The sequence below is a fragment of the Molothrus aeneus genome, chromosome 6 (genome assembly GCF_037042795.1).
Source record: "Molothrus aeneus isolate 106 chromosome 6, BPBGC_Maene_1.0, whole genome shotgun sequence".
Classification (NCBI taxonomy): Eukaryota; Metazoa; Chordata; class Aves; order Passeriformes; family Icteridae; genus Molothrus; species Molothrus aeneus.
Window position 1 is genome coordinate 22,855,933 of NC_089651.1, and position 21,289 is coordinate 22,877,221.

At 43.2% G+C, this 21,289-nt stretch overlaps 1 protein-coding gene across 3 annotated transcripts; it reads right to left on the reverse strand.

The window, feature by feature from the left end:
* Positions 1-388: 388 nt before the first annotated feature.
* Positions 389-21,082, reverse strand: SYT13 (synaptotagmin 13). 3 transcript variants are annotated; one of them, XR_010783778.1, is made up of 7 exons: positions 20,587-21,082; positions 15,354-15,576; positions 13,307-13,447; positions 11,440-11,753; positions 7,041-7,170; positions 3,671-6,314; positions 389-2,566 (listed from the first exon to the last, which is right to left on the reverse strand). XR_010783778.1 is itself a non-coding variant. In XM_066551532.1 (6 exons), exons 1-6 carry the CDS (start codon positions 20,767-20,769, stop codon positions 6,010-6,012), a joined length of 1,290 nt encoding a protein of 429 aa, XP_066407629.1. In that variant the 5' UTR covers positions 20,770-21,082; the 3' UTR covers positions 389-6,009. The 3 variants fall into 3 exon arrangements, 2 of the variants coding, with proteins under 2 accessions (XP_066407629.1, XP_066407628.1); XM_066551532.1 differs by having other exon boundaries at positions 389-6,314; positions 13,307-13,441; XM_066551531.1 differs by having other exon boundaries at positions 389-6,314.
* Positions 21,083-21,289: the final 207 nt, after the last annotated feature.

Consider the following 21,289-nt stretch of genomic DNA (forward strand, 5'->3'; position numbering starts at 1 on the left):
ATCATCAACACCAACTTGAAAGTACTGAGACTGGCAAAAAACAAAATAATAATTAAAAAAACCCCTCTAAATTCACTTCTTAGTTTTGTTTCAGAGATGGAGCCAGTATCTGGGAAGAAACTGGTTCCCAGATCCCATTCTCTAATCTCCTTGTAGCTCCTTTAGAGCTTTGTTTAGCTGCCACCTTGCTGAAAAGGCCAATAGATTTCTTGTGCTTGCCCAGGACAGGACTCTATTGCTGACTCCTCCTCTTCTCTTCGTACACCCATCCTTTGATGACACCCTTCAGAGCATCTTCTGTTGACTCATGCTGGCACTCTGTGCCTCTGACATGAGCTGCAAGCAGAGGGGACTTACTGTAGAGTAAAAAATGCAGACACAGCACTGGTACAGCTTGGAATTATTTACTTGCAGTGTTTTACATGTTGTGCTGTAATATTAGACACAAAGGCTGAGCATCATGCTCTGATTTTGTGCATTAGATTGTGAGAACAATATAAAGTCTTGACAAACAATATCTGGCCGTGTACAATAAACACACTGGGACACCAAAGGACCAAGTAAGCAGAAAAGCCCCCTCATGCTGGAAGGCTACAAATCACTATTTCACTTTGCTACTTTTCTTGTGCATATTGAAAACAGAAGAAATAATATGATGTGTTGAGTGTTACTATTTACTCATCATGCTTATCTTTCAACAAATTAACCAAATACATTTTAATACCTAGTTAAATTCTGAAACACATAAAAATGTTGTCAAAGCTCTGTCCCTTAATTCGATCAGACTTCAAACTGACCTTCATAAGAGTTCAAGAAGCATGGTCCAAGCCACTTTAGCTTCCAGTTCTTATTAAATCTCATTGTAGTCAACTCATCTTAGACATTAGGAAAATTTGGGCAAACCTTGGGCTGTAATTCTAGGGCCCAAATGACAACCTACTTCATTTTGGGGGGAAAAAAAGATTGGTTTTGAATGCTACTGCCAGATAATACTGAAGACAGATGCTAGCAAAATACAAGATACAGCCGTTCAACGTATTGAAAGCACATCTCTACCTGGGAGAATAATTGAGCCTGAAAATTTTCCCAGTCCTGCTGAAAGGAATTTTCCATTACTTTCTGATGTATTACCTCCTTGCAAAGCAAACATGTTTCTTATTAGCATGCAAGGATATTTGGGACAACAACTGAGGGGAAAACCTTGCACTGAAAAAATATTACCCTTACAGGGCATCAGCTGTAACCACTCCCCTTAAAACTGGGGAAGGGTGCTGAGGGTAGTAATGAGTCTAAAACATCCCAGATATTTTAGTTATTATTGATGATTTGTGCTTATTAATCCTTCTATTGTAGGACAAATTGCTTAAAATCAAACTAGATCATTTTTGGGGAGGAAGATCTAGCTCTGAAGGCAGGTTGAAGCAAAGCAACAGATGGCTACAATCTATATTTTAACAAAGGAACTCAAAGTAGTCACAAGTCATTTCCTCTGGCCTCTTAGCCCTCTCCTCTGAGCAGAGGCCACCTCAGGAGGCCACCTTTCCCAGGCAAAGCTGGGTAATATACTGGGAGCTGCATTTCTCAGGCTTTTTTACAGTAATCTGGTTGTCTGTGCTTTGTCACTGGATGAGGGACTGTGAATCCCCGTCCTTAAACTCGCAATTCTGACCTTTAGTGAGAAGGATCATTCATTCTGACCAGGTAGACTGCCTCGCACCATGGTTTTTTGTTTGGGTTTTTTTTTTTCTCTCCTTCCCTATTCCCTACAGTCTCTTGGCTTCCAGCTTCTTCATGTTAATGCTTCTAATAGGCAAAACAATCAGTCCAGCCACTAACTAGCCACTGGAGACTCTTGTGGCTGCTTTTGGTCACACATATGTCTTAGGAACATTAATTGCCATAACTGTTTTTTTTTTGCTTCTTCTCTTATGACACAATTTATAAGCAGCATCCTTTAATTTAATACACAGTGGTGCTTGCTGATGCTCCTGCATTTTCAGCTTCAGGAGCTGAAAACAGAGGGTCTGTTTGGCTCTGTCCTTATCGCACTTCAGCGATACTTTGACAGCTCAAGTTGCTGAAGCTGCTTGATACAATGGCATTTCCAAATACTTCGGATTTATCTTCATGACTTTGTCAGCTACCACAACCATTCCCAGCCATTTGTCCGCTGGGACAGTTCAGCACCTCGGCCCTTGGGGTGCTGAGGCTCAGGGACAGCCAGGTACTGCTGCTCAGGCTGTTCGGAGGGATGAGGACAGGGCCCGGGCAGACGCTGGAATGCGATGGGTGACACACAGCCCCTGTTAGGAGAGTTCAAAAGGCCGGGCTGGGCGCCCCTGCCCCTCGGGTACCACACGTACACAGCATTCCTCATCCCGTTACGTGCCCGCTGTCAGCCCCCGGCGAGCGGCCGCCTCTTCCCAGCGACTCCTGGCAGCCTTTGTTCGGGCTGTGCTGATGGCTAGGAACATTCTTTGCAGGCTAAAATGCCAGACAATAAGAATGATCCATCCGGGGCAGATGTATGCATTTTCACTCCTTCTCTCTTTCCCATTAAATCCCACTGCAGCAAAGGAGGAAACAATGCCGTTCATTAACACTGATGGCACCACTTGGCTCCTAAGACAGATTCGTGGTTAAGTAGTGTGTATACACAGTATTTGTCTGCTGTAAAAGAGGACATTGTTTTACCACAGCTAGTCAGATTCTGAGGAGCTATTCTTTTAAATGCCATAGGACTGATTGATATCTATTACAGGGTGTGCCAGAATCACCAGGGCACAGGCAGATAATGCTGTTTACAATCAGTCATCAAGATGTTATAAAAGGCTCAGTGAAACAAGCAGAATGCAGAACTAGAGGAGTTGGCAGCAAGGCAAATATTTGGCCCTTTAGGCTTTCCATTGCCAGCCAAATAGCATCATTATGTGAAGTTATCCTTCTTACCATTAGCCCTCAAAAAATCACAGTGCTGCCTGGAACCTATATGTGAATTAGGCCAACATTCCAATAATTTCTGCACTTATATGGAAATGATTACTCCATACCTATAGGTACATCTACAGGCAAATCAGGATCATAGTAAGCATTAAGAATTCACTATCAACTAGACCCCTGTGTCCAGTTTACTCACAGTATCCTACAGCTTTTTGTTAGTAAACAAAACCCTATACAAGAAAAGCAAAACAAGAAACCAATTTTCTTTTCATTTGCATGCCCTCTAGCCAACAGATTAATATCAGAGATTAAAATATTGGGTGCAAGATTCATGGGCATACTTAGCTTTTCAGTCTGTTTGGTTGCTCAAAGAAGATTTTATTGCTCTCTTCAAAATGATCCTGTAACTCCTGGCTACACCACTCACAAAAGAAATAGTAGTGTAAAGACAACAGTTTTCAGTGTGCATCAACCTTGTCAGTTTCTTCACAGAATCATGGCATTGCTGAGGATATAAAGGGCCTTTGGAGATCGTATAGTCCAAACTCACCCCTGCTCAAAGTGGGATAAACTAGAGCAGGTTGTTCACGCTGTATCTCATCAAATTTTCACTGTCTCCGAGCATGGGGACCCCCAACAACCTCTTCTTGTTCCAGTATTTGATTATACTCACAGTAAAAAAGTGGGTTTATTCTTGCTATTTTTCATGTGTTCAAATGGAATTACCTACATTGCAACTTGTCACCTTGACTCTTGTGCTGTCACTGGACACCAGTGAAAAGAATCTCTCTCCATCTTCTTTTGTCGTCTCCAAGGTCAGGTATCTGTACACATTGATCTAAACAGTTCCAGCTCTCTCAGACTCTTCTCTTATAGAATATGCTCCAGTCTCTTAAACATCTTCATGGCCATTTGCTGCACTCTTCCCAGAATGTCTGTATCTTTCTTGCCCTGGGGAGTCCAGCAACAGACACAGCATTCCAGAAGAGCCCTCAGTGGTGCTCACCCTCCTTTGACCTGCTGGCATTGCTTAATCCAGCACAAGGCGCTGTTGTCCTTCTCTGCTGCAAGACCACAATGCTGGCTCATGTTCAAGTCAGTGTCCACCAGGACACCCAGGTCCTTTTCTGGAAAGCTCCTTTACAGATTGTCAGCCTTCACCCCCGCACTGCAAGGTTGTTCTTCCTCAGGTGCCACTTCTCCTTGTTGAATTTCAGGAGGTTCCTGTTAGCCCAGCATTTCTCCAGCATTTCTCTCAGCATCCCTCTGAATGTCAGCACAACTGCCTTGTGTATCAATCACTACTCCAAGTTTTGCATCACGTACAAACCTGCCAAGGCCATGCTCTGCACCATTGTCTAGGTCATTTATGAAGGTGGTAAACTCTGTCAGTCTCTCGACCAGCCCCAGTCACCACTAATTACTGACTTCCAGCTGAACTTCATTTCCCAGTTCATAACCCACTGTGCCTGGTCTTCAGCCAGTTTTCAGACACTGGTTCTGTTGTTTTCTCTTTGCCAACAGGATGGTAGCCTTCCCTTGACAAGCTGCTAGACTTGTTAGACTGCACCATCAGAATAGGATGGATACTACTTAAAGTAGTATCTACTTAAAGGTTAGCTTAATATTTTACTACTTAAAGGTTAGCTTAATATTTTGATTTAAACAAGGAGCAATCTGACCCTGCAAATATGAAGCTCTCTGAGATTTTCAGGGCTACGAATTATATGGTTCTGTTTCCAGATTTTTGGATGCCTTGTCCCCATGGAAATCCCTTAAAGTTGTGTCTACTACTTGAAAAAAAGTAGTAAGACAAGCAGTGTGCTTATAGGGTCATGACATTATCACTGCCAATGCCAGACTTTCAGTCCATCTAGAAACACAAAAAAAAGGACAGTCATAAGTAACATTTAAGCCACATCAAATCTTGAAAGTGCACACAAAAAACAAGCCCTGGAGAGTCTGTCTGGTTGGTGATTTCCTTCTGTCTGGAAGTGATGAAATACATGGCAGTTAATAAGGGTTGTCCTTGAGTAATGCTGGTATGAGGATTTGAGTGCAATAGTTAACTGTCAAACCAAAACCATCTATCAGCTGCTAAGGTATGTAATGATCCCACTTCTTTTGCCTAATTTTAGATGTTGCCTGGAATATAAATAGCATATTTGAAATTTGGGATAAACCCAAACAGAAAATGTGGCAGTAAACATTTGGTCCAAGTTTTAGGAGGTAACATCAACAGTAGCTTTTTGTCCATATTTAGGATCTTCCTGGATGACATCATAGAAAGATAAATGCTGCAGGTATTCTGATAAAGGATCCTGAAACATTCATATTTTCAGCAGTTTTCATGAATCTTAAATACAAGGTATTAAACTCTCCAGGAAACAAAAGTAAAGGAAGGTATTTGACTTCTTGCTCGGCAGTGTTTGCTTCAAAGGCTACACAGGATGAGGGTGTTGACTGTCTCCCCCTTTCTTCTTCTTCTGTTCTCTCCCTTCATTCTGTGTATTTTTCTAGGTATCCATTTACTGCACTTTGGCTTCACTGTCTTTTTCATACTCATTCTTTGTGCCTGCCATGACAGTCAGTTCTCTGATCTTCATTTCTCAGGCTTGTGGAGCATTATGAAAAGCAGTGATTAATAAAACAGTTGTGTGTGATTATGGAGCCAACACTCATCAAGGGACTTGGGTGACAGCACTAGATGCCAATGAAGGGCTTACATTTCCATGATAACTTTGCTCTTCTTTCCTTCCCTCTGCTCCTCTACAGAAACAGCGACGTCTCAGAAGAGACAGTGGTCAGGTAAATAAAATGAATTCAAATCATCCAGGCAGCCAACCCGTTGTTTGAGACAACCACTTGATTAGGTGAGAGACTGCCCTTTACATACATTTTCCAGACAGTTTCCTGGGCTAGAATGGTCAGGAAGATCAGAGAAGGGTGGTGTAGTAAGAGTGCTGTGCTGAGCAATTTCATGGAGGTGAAGGTGGAAGATGAAATCCAGCTTATTCCCCCAGGCTCTGAGGCCTGGTGGGAATCTTGTTGTCAGTAATCATGATGAGTCTACATGTGGAGCTGGTGCCACATGGCTATCTGTTTCCTGGGGTTCCTCAGCATTTCTTCCCAGTGGCTTCTCTCTGTGCCTGTGACGTGTAAGCCCAGACTGCACTTGCCAAGCACATGGCTCTGGCCAGCTCCATCCTGGCTCAGCATTTCCAGCTCCACGCTGGAAGCACGCAAGAGCTCATGAGGCACCTCAAACATGATCATCTCGTTCCACACAGGGTTGATCTTGTGTTTTGCACGTTTGGTCTGCTTCTTCTTCAACTTCAGTGACTGATGCCTCAGTGTCACCTTGACAGAAACGTCTGTATAAGGAGGGGAGAGAGACATCGTGTTAATGGGCATGCAACAAATAGACTAATTAGACTAGAAGAGGCTGAGTTGGCAGGGACCCATCAGGATCATGGAGTTCAACTCCTGGCTCTCCACAGAACACTCCAAAAACTATGCCATGTGCCCAAAAGTGTTGTCCAAATGCTTTTTGAACTCAATCAGGATGGTGCTGTGACCAACCTAAGTCTCCCTTGACTTAGGGAGACTTCATGCTGTGTCCTCAGGTCCTGTCCCTGTCCATGAAAGACGAGATCAGTGCCTGCCCTTTCACTTCCCCTTGTGAGGATGTTGAAGACCATGAAGAGGGGCTTCCCTCCCTCTTCTCCAGACTGAACAGAGCAAGTGATCTCAGCCACTCTTCATAAGGCTTCCACTCCAGGCCCTTCACCATCCTTATGGCCCTCCTTTGGACACTCTCTAATATCTTAACATTTTTTTTTATATTGTGATGCCTGAATCTGCACCCAAAAATCAAAAAAATGCAAGAGAATTTATAGTGGTGACATCAAACTGAGACAGCACAGTTGAAATATTGGCCAGAGGGCATTTGGTTTTCACTTTTTAGAAATTATTCAGATCTCTTTGGCTTTCTAAGCCAGACTTTTTTTTTTCCTGCCAGACTTCACCCTTCCCACTTTCTTTCTAGATTTACATAATAGCAGAACCAACAGTATCTGTTTCCTTGCTATAACACTCACCACTTCCGAGGAGATCTTTCAGCTGCTTGGAATGGAGGTTTTTAGCCTTAATAATCACCACCAGCAGGCGATTAGCTGCTGGCAAGTAGCTAATAGAGAGCAGAACTTCCCCATGGCCCGTGGATGGCTCCTGGAAATGGAGATACAGAAAGGGTTAATTTTTATATAATCTTGGCCAGAACATTAGGAAAGCAACTGATGGGTGGAAGGTCATGGACCAACCAAGTTTTCTCTCTGTACAGGAGATCTTTCCAGTCACCCTGGATAAGAATAAACCTGGCAAAGATGCCTGAGGCTCATAAGGCTCCCCTAATGTGAGTTACTGAATCCTTATGGCACCGGAAAGTAACTGCTTCCTGACATCAACTTTTAGTGCAATATTTAATCAGAAGAAGATCTGGGGCTTGTATACAGTGCAAATAGTCAGGAATTTTGACTATTTTGAGAGACCACCTAACTGCCCTGTATTTATGTCTGACCTGGAGCTGGACTACACCTTCCCTGACACCCTATTTGGTATGAGAAAAAACCTAGCCCAGCTGAAATCCTCCACAAGCTGGGCACAGTACAAATCATGAACAGGACAGAACTGCTAGGAACGTGCCTTGAGCTGTTTTATTTTTCAGCATCAGTCTCATTACATGGTTATGACAATGGAAAGATCCCATCAGCTCACATCCCAGGCAGCAGACCAAGAACTTAATGCTACAACTTACTTTAAAAGTTTTTTGACCAATCACACAAAGCAAAAGCACTTTGACAGTATTTCTACCCAACCACTATAAGCACACGTACCTTCAGTTAAAACAATGCTTGCTTATTTCAAATACAATACTGGCTTGTAAGCCTTAAAACACAATGCACAGAGCTCCATTATTAAGCTTAAAACTTCCTAATATCTTGCTAGATAAACTTTTCTGTAGCTTAGGGAGTTATTCTAGACAAGCATTAATACAAAGCCCATTGTTCTATTTGTCCTTACTTTTCTATGTTTTACATAATTTTTCTGCTGACCTATCTCATGGCTACTGCTTAGCTCTAATCACAGTTCTACTGTCTCTGAGGCCTGCCTTTTGCAGCTTTCCCAAAACCCTCTGATTTTATGAATTCCCACACTCTTCCTTCCCACCTGCCTTCTATCAGGACTGTGAGCAGCTCTCCCTGCTTCCCCTGTGGTAGACTCTCTTTCCCTTTCCCTTTCCCTTTCCCTTTCCCTTTCCCTTTCCCTTTCCCTTTCCCTTTCCCTTTCCCTTTCCCTTTCCCCTTACTTCCATTTGCCCTGGATAAGCAGCCCTTGGGGAGAAAGCCTAGGGACACAGTCACACCACTGCTGCTCTCCTATAAGAAAGTAATGCCATTTCCTTCTCAGGAGCCAGCAGGGAAGGAGAAAAATCCCACACCATTGTGTGCAGAGCTGACAGCCCATGGCAAGGAACAAAAAGGGAGTAGTTATTCTCTCAGTGAGTGGGAGCTTGTGACAGAAATCTGGTTTAGTGTGAGGTTAATGACCCAGAAGAGTCCCAGAAAGCCAATGCCAATTCAACAGACTCATTCTGGGCTCCTTAGTGTGTTCTACATCCTCGAGGATAGACAGCCCTTCTCTCCAGGCTATTTCTGTGCTCTGCAGTGTCGCTACTAAGTGAGCCATAAATATTTCAAATTAAGTTTTCAACCAGTTTCTCGAAACAGGCAAGGACAGGACCCTGTATGCTCTCCATGAGTTGATTGACTCTCCAGAAAACATGGCTGTCATCACTGTCTGGTTCAAATGACTAATTTGTCCTGCACAAGTCAGGTGGAAGGGCATTAGCAAGGAAGCCTGAAATTCAATTCCAAGTCAGCTCAAGTAAATATGTTTTTCATGCACTCAGGTAGCAATGAAGGGCTTGTATGCATTTCACTTATATGAATCCTGTCTTAAACTGAAGTGGAACTTAGAAAAGCCCACACATTAAAAAAAGCAGTTTCAAATGCCTGTATGCCCACTACAAAAGAATTGTACACTCAGTGACAAACCCAAACACCACCTCAATGCAAACCCAGCGTTTAGGCTTGTCATAAGCTGCTTTTTTTTATTTACCCCCACTACATCTCAGCAGGTTCCATTCTGTAGCTCTTGGCTAGAATTTGGTTCCTGTAGCTGCAGGCACAGATAGATGCAGTGGAGATTGGGAGGGGGTGGGGCTCTGTAGACGTGCGCACACACACAAACACACGCATTGTACTCGGATCACATCTTGCACCTATGACTTTCTAGCTCCTAGTGTGCTGATCAAGTTTTTGGCCAGCCTGTATCCACATGAAAACAAAACCTGGAATGGCTGGTCTCTGCTGGAGTTTTGCTTGGACAGACCAAACCAGAGGTACTTTCCCTTCCCCTTCTCGGCTTTGTGTTCTTTGTTTCTTTTTTCCTATTAAATCCATAACCTACATTTTGTGCTGAAATCCTACAAATTCATACAACCATCAGAGCTTCAGTCTTTCTTTCTATACAAAATGAATAAAAAGCAACAAGGGGTCATCAATGATTTACGTGCAGGGCACCACGAAATCACAAAAGGGAAGTTGCTATGCAAGGACACACTATCATCAAGCCACTATCATTACTGTCATTAGCAAAGCAGTGGGAGGGAAGGAAGACAAGATAAGGATATCAGTCTACAGTATCTACTCTTTGCATTGCTCACAGGACTCAATGAATTCCTGAATGCTAATTGCATTACCTGGTTAGCTGTAAGCTCCACTCTGGGCTCCTTCCCTTGTCTGTGGGAGAATTACTGGGAAGGTAAGAACATAATTTCTGCCCTTCCTGGCATTTCAAGGAAATGTCACACTTTTGACAAAGCTCAGTAACTTTGTTCCTGGATGAATGCTGTCAAAAATAGCTCCTCTTTTTTGATCAGCTCTTCCTCCCTCCCTCTCTGGTTCTCAATGAATGATTCAGGATCTGTATACATAAGCTATCTGTGCAATGGTTGGCTCTCTCAGGTCCCAGATGACGCAAATTCAGCTTTCACTGCACATTCTCAGCTCAAACTGGGGCACTGTTCAGCAGTACTGCTGGTGTTAACCTTGTGCTGTCAGCCTGGAGAAGAAATGAATGCTGCACTGTTTCTGTGTGTGGTTGTGAAGCTGGACCAAGGCAGAATTCCCTGTATACCAGGACTCCATCAGGTGCACTGGAGTAACAACTTATTGCTGTGAACAGGCTGTTCCTTGTGTATTGCTAAAAAAGCAAATACTTCAGTATGGCGGGAGAGGGGGAGGGTTACAGCTATTAGACAAATACTGAGTCTTGTGCTTGAAGTTTATTAAACTCATTCAGACCACCCGTTTGTTTCTGCTGCCTCTGTCCCTGACAGATGTTTTTTTAGAGTGGATGGTCCTGTTAATATTCAAGTGGTTATCAGATAAATCAGCCCTATTGGAAATCAGAAATGCTAACAGTGTACTCTGTGGCCAGCTCACAGTGGAGAGCACTCACCCGTGATGGTGACAGGCAATAATTTGTTTCATTGTGCTTAGTGGTGGTGCTGGTGTTGTTTTGCATTGCTCAGCCATACCACAGCAGACTGCAAGAGGTACCACTTGTTGTGATGAGTGAGCAGCAGCAGTAGCAGCATCCTGCTGCCATGTCAAGTGAATTGCTGCTGCTAGAAGAGCAACCTAGCTCATGGCAGGGAAAAGGCTCCCGAGGAAATGTGCAAGAAATTATAATGTGCACATGAAGCATCCCCTGTACCCACTTCAAGAACTGTTGGAATTCTTCCCTCCATTTTTTCCTGTCTGTGCAACTGGCAAAATGTGGATAAGGGAAAGGAAGGTTTTGATGTTTAAGGAAACTGACAGAATACAGTGAATGATATTTTGATATCTCCCAGAACAAATAGCACTGGATTGATTCCGGTAAGTGTCCTTCAATCCAGCATTCCAGTCCCAACAATGAATTTCACTCCTAGATTAAGGCTCCCTGGGGTGCCACCGAGTGCCCTACCACACCCAGCTTTGCAGAGTCCCTCCATTGGGCTCTGAAGGCACTCTGATACTTCAGCTCTTGCCACTCTGGTCCTGTATCAATAATTCTCAGAAGCTCACACACCTTTTTCTAGACATAGCATTACAAATGCCAATGTCAGATTGTCATGTACTTGGGGAGGAGTTGAGGGAGTTGTGACACATTAACAGCTGGGAGCATTAGACAGAAGGGCTTCTGATATGATGAGCTACAGACCAGCACAGAGCTGTGCTGAGTGATCTCTGCAGTCACACATCACCCCTCTAAACCTGCTCCAAACAAATAAAGCCACCCACCCGCATGCAGGTCTCTAGGAAAAGGGTTTCTCTTGTCCAAACTCTTAATCATTAGGGTTTCTGAACTACCGACAGATGGAGTCCATACCTTCTCTGGGCTCTTTAGCCTTTCCCACTGGGCCTTCCCAAAGGATTCCTCCATTTCAGCAAGGTTCAGTTTCAGTTCCCCCACAATGCTGTGCCTGGAGAACTTGTCACAGTTCCTCAGGGTGAGAGTCAGTGTTCCTCCTGGCATCTCCTCCTCTGTTAATGAGAATTGCAGCACCTCCTCCCAAAGGGTGTGAAGTACCTTCTTCTTCAGCTCTGTCTGGGCCTCAGCAATGCCAGACTTGCTCTCCAGGGTGCCCAGTATGTAGCAATGGCAGCCAGTGTCTTGGTCCCCGCTCATTCCGTCATGCATAGCTGGAAAAGATGGATAGTAAGGACCTCTCACAAAAGACAGCCCTGAAATATCTGTGGTTAAATTGCTTGTTTCGTGACAGCCATAAAATAAAACAGCTGCATAGACATTGACCCCTGTTCCTGCCTGCATGGGGGCAGATTAAACTGTGAGTCCAAGCTGTGGTGTTTTCCTCAGGCTGCACAATGTCCCTGTCCTAGTGCCAGTGCAGAAGGATGCTGCCAGTGTTTGGGAGAGCAACAGCTGAGTTCAAGGAAACACGTTCTATTGAAAGATGCAGAACAGCACTGAAACAAGGCAGCATGAAACGGGTTGGCAGTTCTCATTTACTTTTACCTTGGCACACAAAAAAAGTTTCTTACAATGACTTTAAAAGCAGGACGGTCGGTCACAGATATCAGAGATGGGATAGAGCTTCCCTTGGCACACATCCATCCCTCCAGGCCAATGTCAAAGGGTTATTGCATTCTGCTGGTTCAACCTCTAGTAAATGAATCCATCAGAAGCCACCCCACAGCCCAAAAGACCTGCATCAAGAGACATTCATCCCTAATTTTATATCCCCTTTATTTTGAAAAGTCTAGAGTAGAATGGCATTTCTCACTCCTCTTCAGTTGCAGCAACAGAGCTGCACAGCCTTCTCCAGCAGCAAGAGGAACACACCCTCCTCCATGGGGTCATTGAATATCACAGCTTTGAGGGAAAAACTGTTGTCCTTGCTGCAGACAGTCCAAAGACAGCTGCTCCTGAGCTGCCAGGACCTGTGGGTCACAGGGCTCTCCTGGCTTCTCAGGGGAGCAGCACTGGCAAGCACGTCCTGTGCACAGGGGGCAGCCAGGGTGGCAGCCAGCCAGTGTGGGTGGTGGGTGTCCATCCTGAAGGGCAGCTGTGGGCTTGCTGGTGGCAGGAGGCCTGCAGCAGTGGCTGCCATTCAGCACCCTTTCAATTCTCGCCTTAGAGGGTGTGATTTGATTAGGTTTCCACAGAGATCTACACTGTGCATGAATTATTCAGTCAGCTTATTTTACTCTCCCAGAGGAACTGATGATGCTCCAGCCCCGAGTGGAGAAGCTGTTGCAGTTGTCAGAGAGAGGCACAGAGCCTGGCTGCCTGACCAGGCCGCTGCCAGAGGGATTTAAAATAAGTCTGGTATCTCCAGCTCAGGCTTTGACTTGACTTGAGGAAAGGGCAGTAGGGAGTGGATCAGGTTGAAGAATGAAAGGTATGGAGAGGAAGGAGATAGTAACCCCATTCCTCTTGCCCCCAGAGGAGAGGAAAAAATAAAAAGAAGAGGTTGCTTTGTACCATGTCTTGGACTGGAGGAGCCCATCCTGGCTCCTGACAAAGCTGTGCAAACAACTGTTCCCAAGCTACGCCCTCTCTTCAAGCAGTGACATTGACAGCTATTCCTGTTCTGCAAGCCCAGCACTAGTGAAAACTCCAGTGGTCCTGAGGCACCTGTTGGCCTTCAGACAGGAGGGGAAGTGTCTCTAAGTGTCTCTAAGTGTAGTCACCGTGTGTGTTGCCCCGTTCAGGCCGAAGCCATGGCCCTTACCTTGGAGGAGGGCCACGCGCAGCTGTGCGCGCTGCGGCTCGTAGAGCAGGGAGTAGTGCAGCTCGGGGGCCTGCTGCCCGCCACCTGCCCGCTCGGGCCTCAGGGGCTCCGTGACACACACGTCCTTCACCACACCTGGAACTGAAATAAACCCTTTAGCAAGCAGCTCTTCCCCTTCCCAAGACAGCAAATCCACTTTCTCTTGACTTGACTTTTCAAAATGTCACACTCTTTCTGCACTTTGTATGCAGGACTATAATTTATTTTCCTTCTCAATCCATCATCATGAACCCTTTTTGTTCTGTTTTCTTGCACTTTCAGCTCTTTCTACAGCATTTGGACAAGACTTCTGCTCTCCACCACCTTATCCTCTATGATGGTTCACACACTTGCTCTTTTACCTTATGACTAGGCCAAGGTGTCTGAACGACACTCATTACTTGTTATATTGTTTTATATTCTGTTAACTGGCATTATTAAATTAAATCTTACATTCTCTGCAATGAGACTGTGAGTCTGCTCTTGAACTGCTGTGCAACTCTGCATTAGGTCAGACCTCTCTAAACATTTTGTTTTGTTTTTCTTTTAATTTTAACAATGAAGTCTTTGTCATGCAAAAGACATCGATTTCCATTGCACCTGACCAGGTTAAAGGCAATGAACTTTGGAATCCATAAGGCAGTTTCTCCATGCATGATTTTAGAGCTGAGTATGTATTTCATACTGAAATAAAGCAAGTTGTAAGACTAAAAGAAAAGCCAGATATTTTTGTCATCCAAAGCTGTTATCTGCAAGGTCAGTTCCAACTCACACAGAAAACAATAGTGGGACCAGCACACTTCCTCCTAAAAATCTCAGCCACAGTTCAGACCAGTTCACTGTGGCATCAAAAGGAGAATGCAACATTTCTTGTTTAATTTTAGCAACACTTGAGCTATATAATCAGGCAGAGCAGGAAGGAAACTTGCTTGTGCCATTAGCAGCGCAGAGAGGCTCTTACACCAACACTTATATAAGGTTTTAGCCTAAATGCAGCCATCATCTTTCATCCTTTCCACCCTTATAATCTTTTCCCTGACACCTAAGGATGTGGCTCAGACAGTCTCTTCCTCCAATGCATCTGCTTCCCATGGTACTTTCCTTTCTGTACTCACAAGCCTCAGGTTGGAGGGTTAAGGGTAGGAGTTGTCCTTCCAGAAGGGCAAAAACATAATCTCAAAAAATTAAAAATAACTAAAAAGAATACTCAGTAAAAATAAGGGCAGATGGCATTGTCTCTCTGGCAAATCTGCAGGAAGATTTTATTAAAGTGGTAACCATAAGAGTAAATTATCCTGTTAAAATATGGCTGTGAAATTAAAAATCAGTATGGAAGAAATCTGAACATGTTGCCAGATGCATATAATTAAGATTGCATTTTCTCTCAGGCCCTAGAAATCTTATGTTTCAGGATTGGGAGTGTTATCCTTTGGGCTGGCTGGGAAACAGGAATTGTGTTTGGCAAAAACCTTTGAGGTGTCAGCCTTCAGTTTCACTGCACATTGCAATAAGCCAAGAACATCTTACCAACCCATGGCAATAAAGGAGGAGAGAAAATTAGAAGCTTTGAGCTCCACTGTCCCTGACAAGGACAGTTGTTGGACAGCTAGGATTTGACCTGGAGGAGATACTCTGCCGAATTTTGGCCAGATATTTCACACAAACTCTGGCTACTGCTCTCGGCACAACTACACTAAATAGGCTTTTCTACAAAATGTCTGCTACCAGGGAGACAGATTTTTTAAAACAAAAAATGTTTAGGTATAAAAAAAAATTGCAAAAAGTTACAGCTACAGCTTTGTTATCAGAATATCCTTATGAGCTCCATTACTACCTTCTACTAAACAAATGGGTTGAAAGCAAAACTCAGAATGCTCATGATAAGAAAGTGAAAAGCATCCGATAAATTCCACATTTATTTATCTGACAACAATCACATTATGCTTAGAAGTATTACAGATCCACGCCCACTAAAGCAATTGTTAGTTTGAAGACCAAAAGCTCCTACCGTTTTGAGGGAGAACAAACAGCTCTTCATTGACTTGTATCTTCATCCTATTCTCATCCAAAGCAGTATGTTTCCCAGGAGCTGGTTCTTCTGTTGTCTTCAGAGAGTACTGCGTGTAGTTAACAATTTCAGGTGAAGTTACTTCTGGTTTGGGGCCATAAATGTTGGGAAACTTCAGAAGTGCTCGAGGCTGGACTGGCTCTGCAGTTTTCTTAATGTTGAACTGAAAATTAAAACTTTGTTTATTACTTTGTACAAATTACATTAACTCCTCCAATTCTCTTAACGTTAGATGAACTGAGACAGGAAAAAAGCAGGGCCCCTGGTCGTTCCTACCATCAATTTTTTCTTGGCTTGTAGAAACCACTGCCTGTATATCTGGAGACTTTCTTGTCAACACAGAAACCTTGTACTTGGTTGTTTCTTTTCAGATTTATTCCTCTACAGATATTTGATTACTATAAGAAAAAGATATGTTCTTATCATTTGATTTTTCCTCTGTTCTGGTACCAGTTAATATTTTCATAAGTTAATACTTTCATTTTAGTAAAGAAATTAAACACAAAGTTAATTTTGCTTTGATTAAGATACAGCAAATTTTACTTTGATGTTTGAAGTCAAATCCAAGAGCAAGAGGCTACAGACATCTCCCAGAATCTAGAATATTTTATATGAGTATATAGTAAGCATTAAGAGTGCAAAGATGTAAATCAAACGTGGAGCAAGTATGAGCATGATGCAATAAGACTAAGGAGAGCTGGTTGAACAAATGAGCCCTGGACTGGCAAACCAAGAGAAGTCGATTCAGTCGTCATCTCAGCCTCTTGGTTCTGTGGACCAGAGCTCCATCTGACCATCCGACACACATTTCCCCTTTATTATACCAGGACTGAAATTTGGATTTATGTCTGATTTTGTTCTTAACACTTCAATTCCCTGCTGAATCATGAACATGGGATGAGCAGAAGAACCTGCAAGATGCTTGGGTAGTCCAAGCAAAGGCTGGCAGAAAAGGCATTACTGTTCTCCCAAAACAGAAAAAAAATATTTTAGTGGAATAGAACAGTTCTCTTCTGCTTATGTCCCAAGAAATTATCCCGTCTTCTTACAATTGAAATCATTCATGATTCATTTATATTTGGATTCATCAATGGGGAAGAACAAAAGCTGACTAGCAAATGACCCCAACCCTTGCAAGAGATTTTATTAATGTTTCCAAAACATGGAAGACAAAAACCACAAGTAAAATAGCCATTTTTGGTTGATTACTGTGCAGTGGGATTATCTCCAACCTACTGCCTGCTAACCTATTTTTGGTCAAGATTGAGGGCAAGACAGAAAAGGATCATAACTGTAATTAAAGTTTTTAATTAGTCTTATTGTTTTCTATTAATAATGAATGTAGATGGTGCCCTGAATCTCTTGTCTGTGTTGGGATTTCCTTGTCCCAGCTTGTATGTCCAGAGGAAGCACACCTCCCTCTCAAGAAACAGAGCTGAAGAAAGAGGGCTGTCTTGCATGTTAGCCTAGTCATATTCTGCTTGTGGAGATCCTGGTTGCATACGCTTGGCAGTGGTAGGGAACTAATTAGGACAGTGACTCCATCTTCTCAAGGCAGCCAGTACACCAGTGTTTAGGAAGTCTACTGTGCAACATAGGATCTTGTCTTGTCTAATTTTAAGGGCTTTGAAAGAGAAGTGGGCTGAGAAAGAAAGACGTCATTGTGTGCCATCTTCACCTAGCATTCAGTTGAGTTTAGCTATTATGTAAATTACACAGTGTGGGGCTGTAAGTGAGAACCCTCTTGTAGAGATGTGAGCCTCATCAGTCCTAAAATACCTAGGAAATGTGAAGTTACTCATCCAAACTTTAAATGCAGTTTTCCATTCTTCTAAAATTAAAGCAAACCAACCAAGCAGAATACATGGGGAATCACTGACAGCAGCTAGAAAAGGCAGGTTGTTTTTGTTGTGCAGAGGCATTACAGCCAGCACACACACAGTAGCGGTCAGCCTCTCCTGGAGCTGCTGTCCTACCACTCACTGGCCACACACTGGAGCCTCCTGCCTGTCTTGCTCTGTGCTGCCAGCACACAAAACACCTCCAAATCCTTTGGGATGAAAAACACAAATTTGAGATATTGTTAGTACAGTCTTCCTCTTGCTAAATACCTTGCCAGGTAAATCTGTCAGCACACAGCATCTAAGAACTCTGTTGGGTCTAAATATTCCTCTTGTCTGTCTGCTCTGCAGAATTACAGACAGAGACATATGCAAGCACAGTGGGACTAGCCCACCCCCTCTTCCTACTGCATCTGCCTCTGTTTATTATGTTGCTGCCAGCTCTTTTCCCAAGTGCTGTGTGCTAATCCAGTTACATAGCAGTGTCCTATGGAAGTTTCCTTTGCAACTCAGCAGTTGTGTCTTAAATAAAGACACAGCAGAGGAGTTCAGAGAGTTCTGCAAAAATGCATGAAAGCAAGTAAACCAAAAGGAGCAAGGATGCTGCAAATGATCCTTCTGTGTCCCTGCCCAGTGTCACTCAAAGCACCAGACTGTTGCCATTGTTGGATGTGTTTAGGAATCTTCATTCTGCAGGCTTTACTGAGACTTTGCAAATTTTCAGCAGTTTCTCATTGTTTTGCAGATGTATGTTTGTGTTCGAACTTCTCATGTATGCAGGGCATGTCCATGGGGAGCTTCTGTCTATAGCAAATACAAGCATCACTGTCATGGGAGACATGCCAACTGAATAAAATGCAGACTTGCTACATCTTTCTTTTGTCATCTGTGTTTATCAGAATCAGTGGTCCTGACAGGTTTCAATAATTAAATGTGTCCAACACTGACTAGGATATACTGTGTACTAATGTAGTCAGAAAAAAAAGTCCCCACAGAACAATTTATAAACATAGAGATAATAAAATTTCAGAAGCTCAGAACTCAAATTGAGATTCATTTCTTGGAGGTATAGAGACTGATTCTGATTCAGTGACAGCATAGGAGAATTCATGTTCCTGGCAAGAAAATTATTTTAATTGGAAAGAATTGCTAAACATATGGAATATGCAAACTAAGAACATTTTGCACTTTCTGTGACAGAATGTTCACTCGGCTGCTATAATATGTCCAGATTCTTTAAAAAAAACCATAAAGCCAGTAACATTGGAAATAATACTTCAAATTAAAAAGTCTACAATGCTGAAAGAATGCAATCACTCAGGTAATAATGATACATTTAGGGCAGATTGAATAATTCTATCCCCTGTTGGTCAAATACTGGATTAAGTCACGGCAAAACTTATGAATGTAGACATATTTTGAGGACTGTAACTGAATAGCTGCTGAGTACTGGAGGCTTAACTGAACAATATGGAGACACAGTGCTTACTTCAGTCCTGCAAACAGGATAGCACTCCTGTGGACAAGATCCAGGATGGATTAACACTTTCCCAAGATGTTTTCCAAGAAAGCTGTGTAAAAGAAAAAAAGCCCAGTCCACGGATGGAGTTATAAGGAGGATTTGAGATATTTCTGGGCTTGGAGATTACATCAAACTCTCATAGAAAGAGCCTGATGGTAAAGTTTTCTGTGGGTTGTGTTGCTGCAGACAACAGCTAGAAAAATTGCTTTGGAAAGTGATGTGGCTGTCAAAGTTACACATTTTTTATTCACATTAACAGTAAACTTGGAAAAACTTCTGCATCATTATACATTCTTATATACAGGTGTTAGCAAATCCCCTGTATGGGGTAGAAAAGATAAGAAAGGAGCATGAAAGGGACATGACTAAGCTATCAAACAGAAAAGCAGATGAAATTAATCCTAGGAAAATGCAAACAGGTACTAGGAGTTATTCACTATGCTCATGGAGGGAAGCTCAGAATTAGCAGTAATCTCTTGTCCTAAACTCCATGCAGAAGTTAATCCATGGTCAATGGAGCCATCCTCTCACACCTCTCCTCCCACCTCCAGCAACCACAAGGTCTGCTAATGCCGTTCTCTGTATCTGCACCAGTTCTTACAATACTGTTTATAGATTTGGTCGTCTTTCCTCAGCATAAACTGCAACAAGAACATGAGGATGCCAAGGTTCTTTTCTGCTTAGAGGGTAAGAGTGGAAGCCAGAGAAACACTGAATATTTAATTACAAACATTACAGAGGAGTTCAATTAGGACTCCAGCTACACTCTTTAAGAATCCAAAAATAACAGTCAGCTCAAATAATTAAAAGGCAAACAAAGACTATTGTACAATGGAGCACAGGCCTTTGGAATGGGCTACTATGGCACAACACTTCATTGAATGGCTAGGTGAGAGTGAAAAGGACACAGGCACAAACAAATATCAGGAGCAACAGCCAACAGGTAATACTTTCAGAGACTGACCAGTGCTATAGCTTATCCTAAGACCACATTCAACTGAGGAAATCATCAAACGCTTCCCTTTGAAGAAGAGATTCCCATTAATAAGTATATTAAAAGCTTTCTATAATTCCCCTAGCTCCCTCTTGCCCTGGGCTCAGGAGTCAATCAGGCTGTTTGGATTCTAACAAAAATGAAAGAGCACACAAGGATGCCTGACATTATCCATACTCCACATTGCTTTTACGATAAGTGAAAAAGAAATTCACAATGTGATGAGACTGTCCAGTTATCACAATCTAGATTCTCATTTGCTTTTTATTATGATTTCAATGCGTTGTTTTAACTTCACACATAATTAATCCCCTCAATTAGAAGGGCAGAAGGAGGAGGAGGGAAGGTTTTCACGAGAAACCAGCTGTTGACAGGGAACTATCCTGCAGGAACTATGAGATATTGTGAATAGAATTAAATAGCTGCTATACGAGATCTCAGCAGGAGCCATCCATTTCCTCTTCACAATGCTGCGTGCCACTTGGTACAGTCCAGTCTTCTCTTCTTAGGAAATTATTTCTCTTTGATCTATCTTAACTAAGCAGCATTTCCAGTCCTCATTCCCTGTTTCTGCCATTAGCAGCTTTCTCTCTGGCTCCGTGGCAGCTGTCTCCTGCTCCGGTAATTCTCTGGTACCCAGCTCATCTCTGTTTTTCCCTCACTCCTCCTCCCACTGGCATGTTGTTATATCCCAAACACAGTAAGCAGATAAACAGGCAGCATAAATCACATGCTGAGTAGCCTAACAGGGAAGTTGCACTCCCACCCTCTGCCTTTAAAGAAAAATCACAGAGTAAATTAGAGACTGTTTCTTACTTGCTGGACTGGCTGAAGCACACTGGGCTTAGTATTTTCCGTCTCATCCTCTTGGTCCTTTTCTGAGAGTCCTTTCCCAGGTTGCTTGCATTTGCAGAAGCAGGTGAGGCCGCAGAGGGCAAGGATGCTAGTTGCAGTCCCTAAGGTAGCCCCCAGGGCTATAACTGGAGCAGACAAAACCATTGTCCTGTGCTGCACAGGAACAGAAAGCACAGAGACCCTGTGGCTCTTTCTACTCCCTAGGAGAGCAGCTCTCCCACATCCACTCCGAATTCTAGCCTGGCTTCATTCTCCTTGGAAGTCTGAAAGCAATTCTCTTTGCAGCAAAGGGACCAATCTAGACACGCAGATAAATCATCCCACCTTTGCTAGGCAACAAGGCTACCTTTCTATCCTGCTGATGGAGTTGCTGCTCCAGGTCAGGGAGAGGAAATAGTAATTGTGGTGCCTGCAATCTCCATATAGCTGCAAACAGGCAGTTTTCATTGAAGCCTGTTCTCCAGCTCCACTGGGAAAAGTCTGATGTGTGATAGAGAGGAAAGACGTCAGCAGAAGGGGCCGGCCTTGCTAGCTAACTCACAAAAAGTGCATCCAAGTGTTTGATCATCTCTCTAGCAATATTTCTCGGGGTTGGCTTGCTGATATGCTCAAGAGGTTGCATTTTTTTGTCTTAAGGCAAAGATAGTGACTGCCAAAAGCTGCT

Excerpts from the sequence above, each read along its gene's own strand:
- SYT13 (XM_066551531.1), bottom strand. The coding sequence starts at position 20,769 with ATGGTTTTGTCTGCTCCAGTTATAGCCCTGGGGGCTACCTTAGGGACT. Across the intron at positions 13,448-15,353 it reads GTTTGTTCTCCCTCAAAACG|TTCCAGGTGTGGTGAAGGAC; the intron begins GTAGGAGCTTTT and ends GGTTTATTTCAG. Across the intron at positions 11,754-13,306 it reads GCGCGTGGCCCTCCTCCAAG|CTATGCATGACGGAATGAGC; the intron begins GTAAGGGCCATG and ends CATCTTTTCCAG.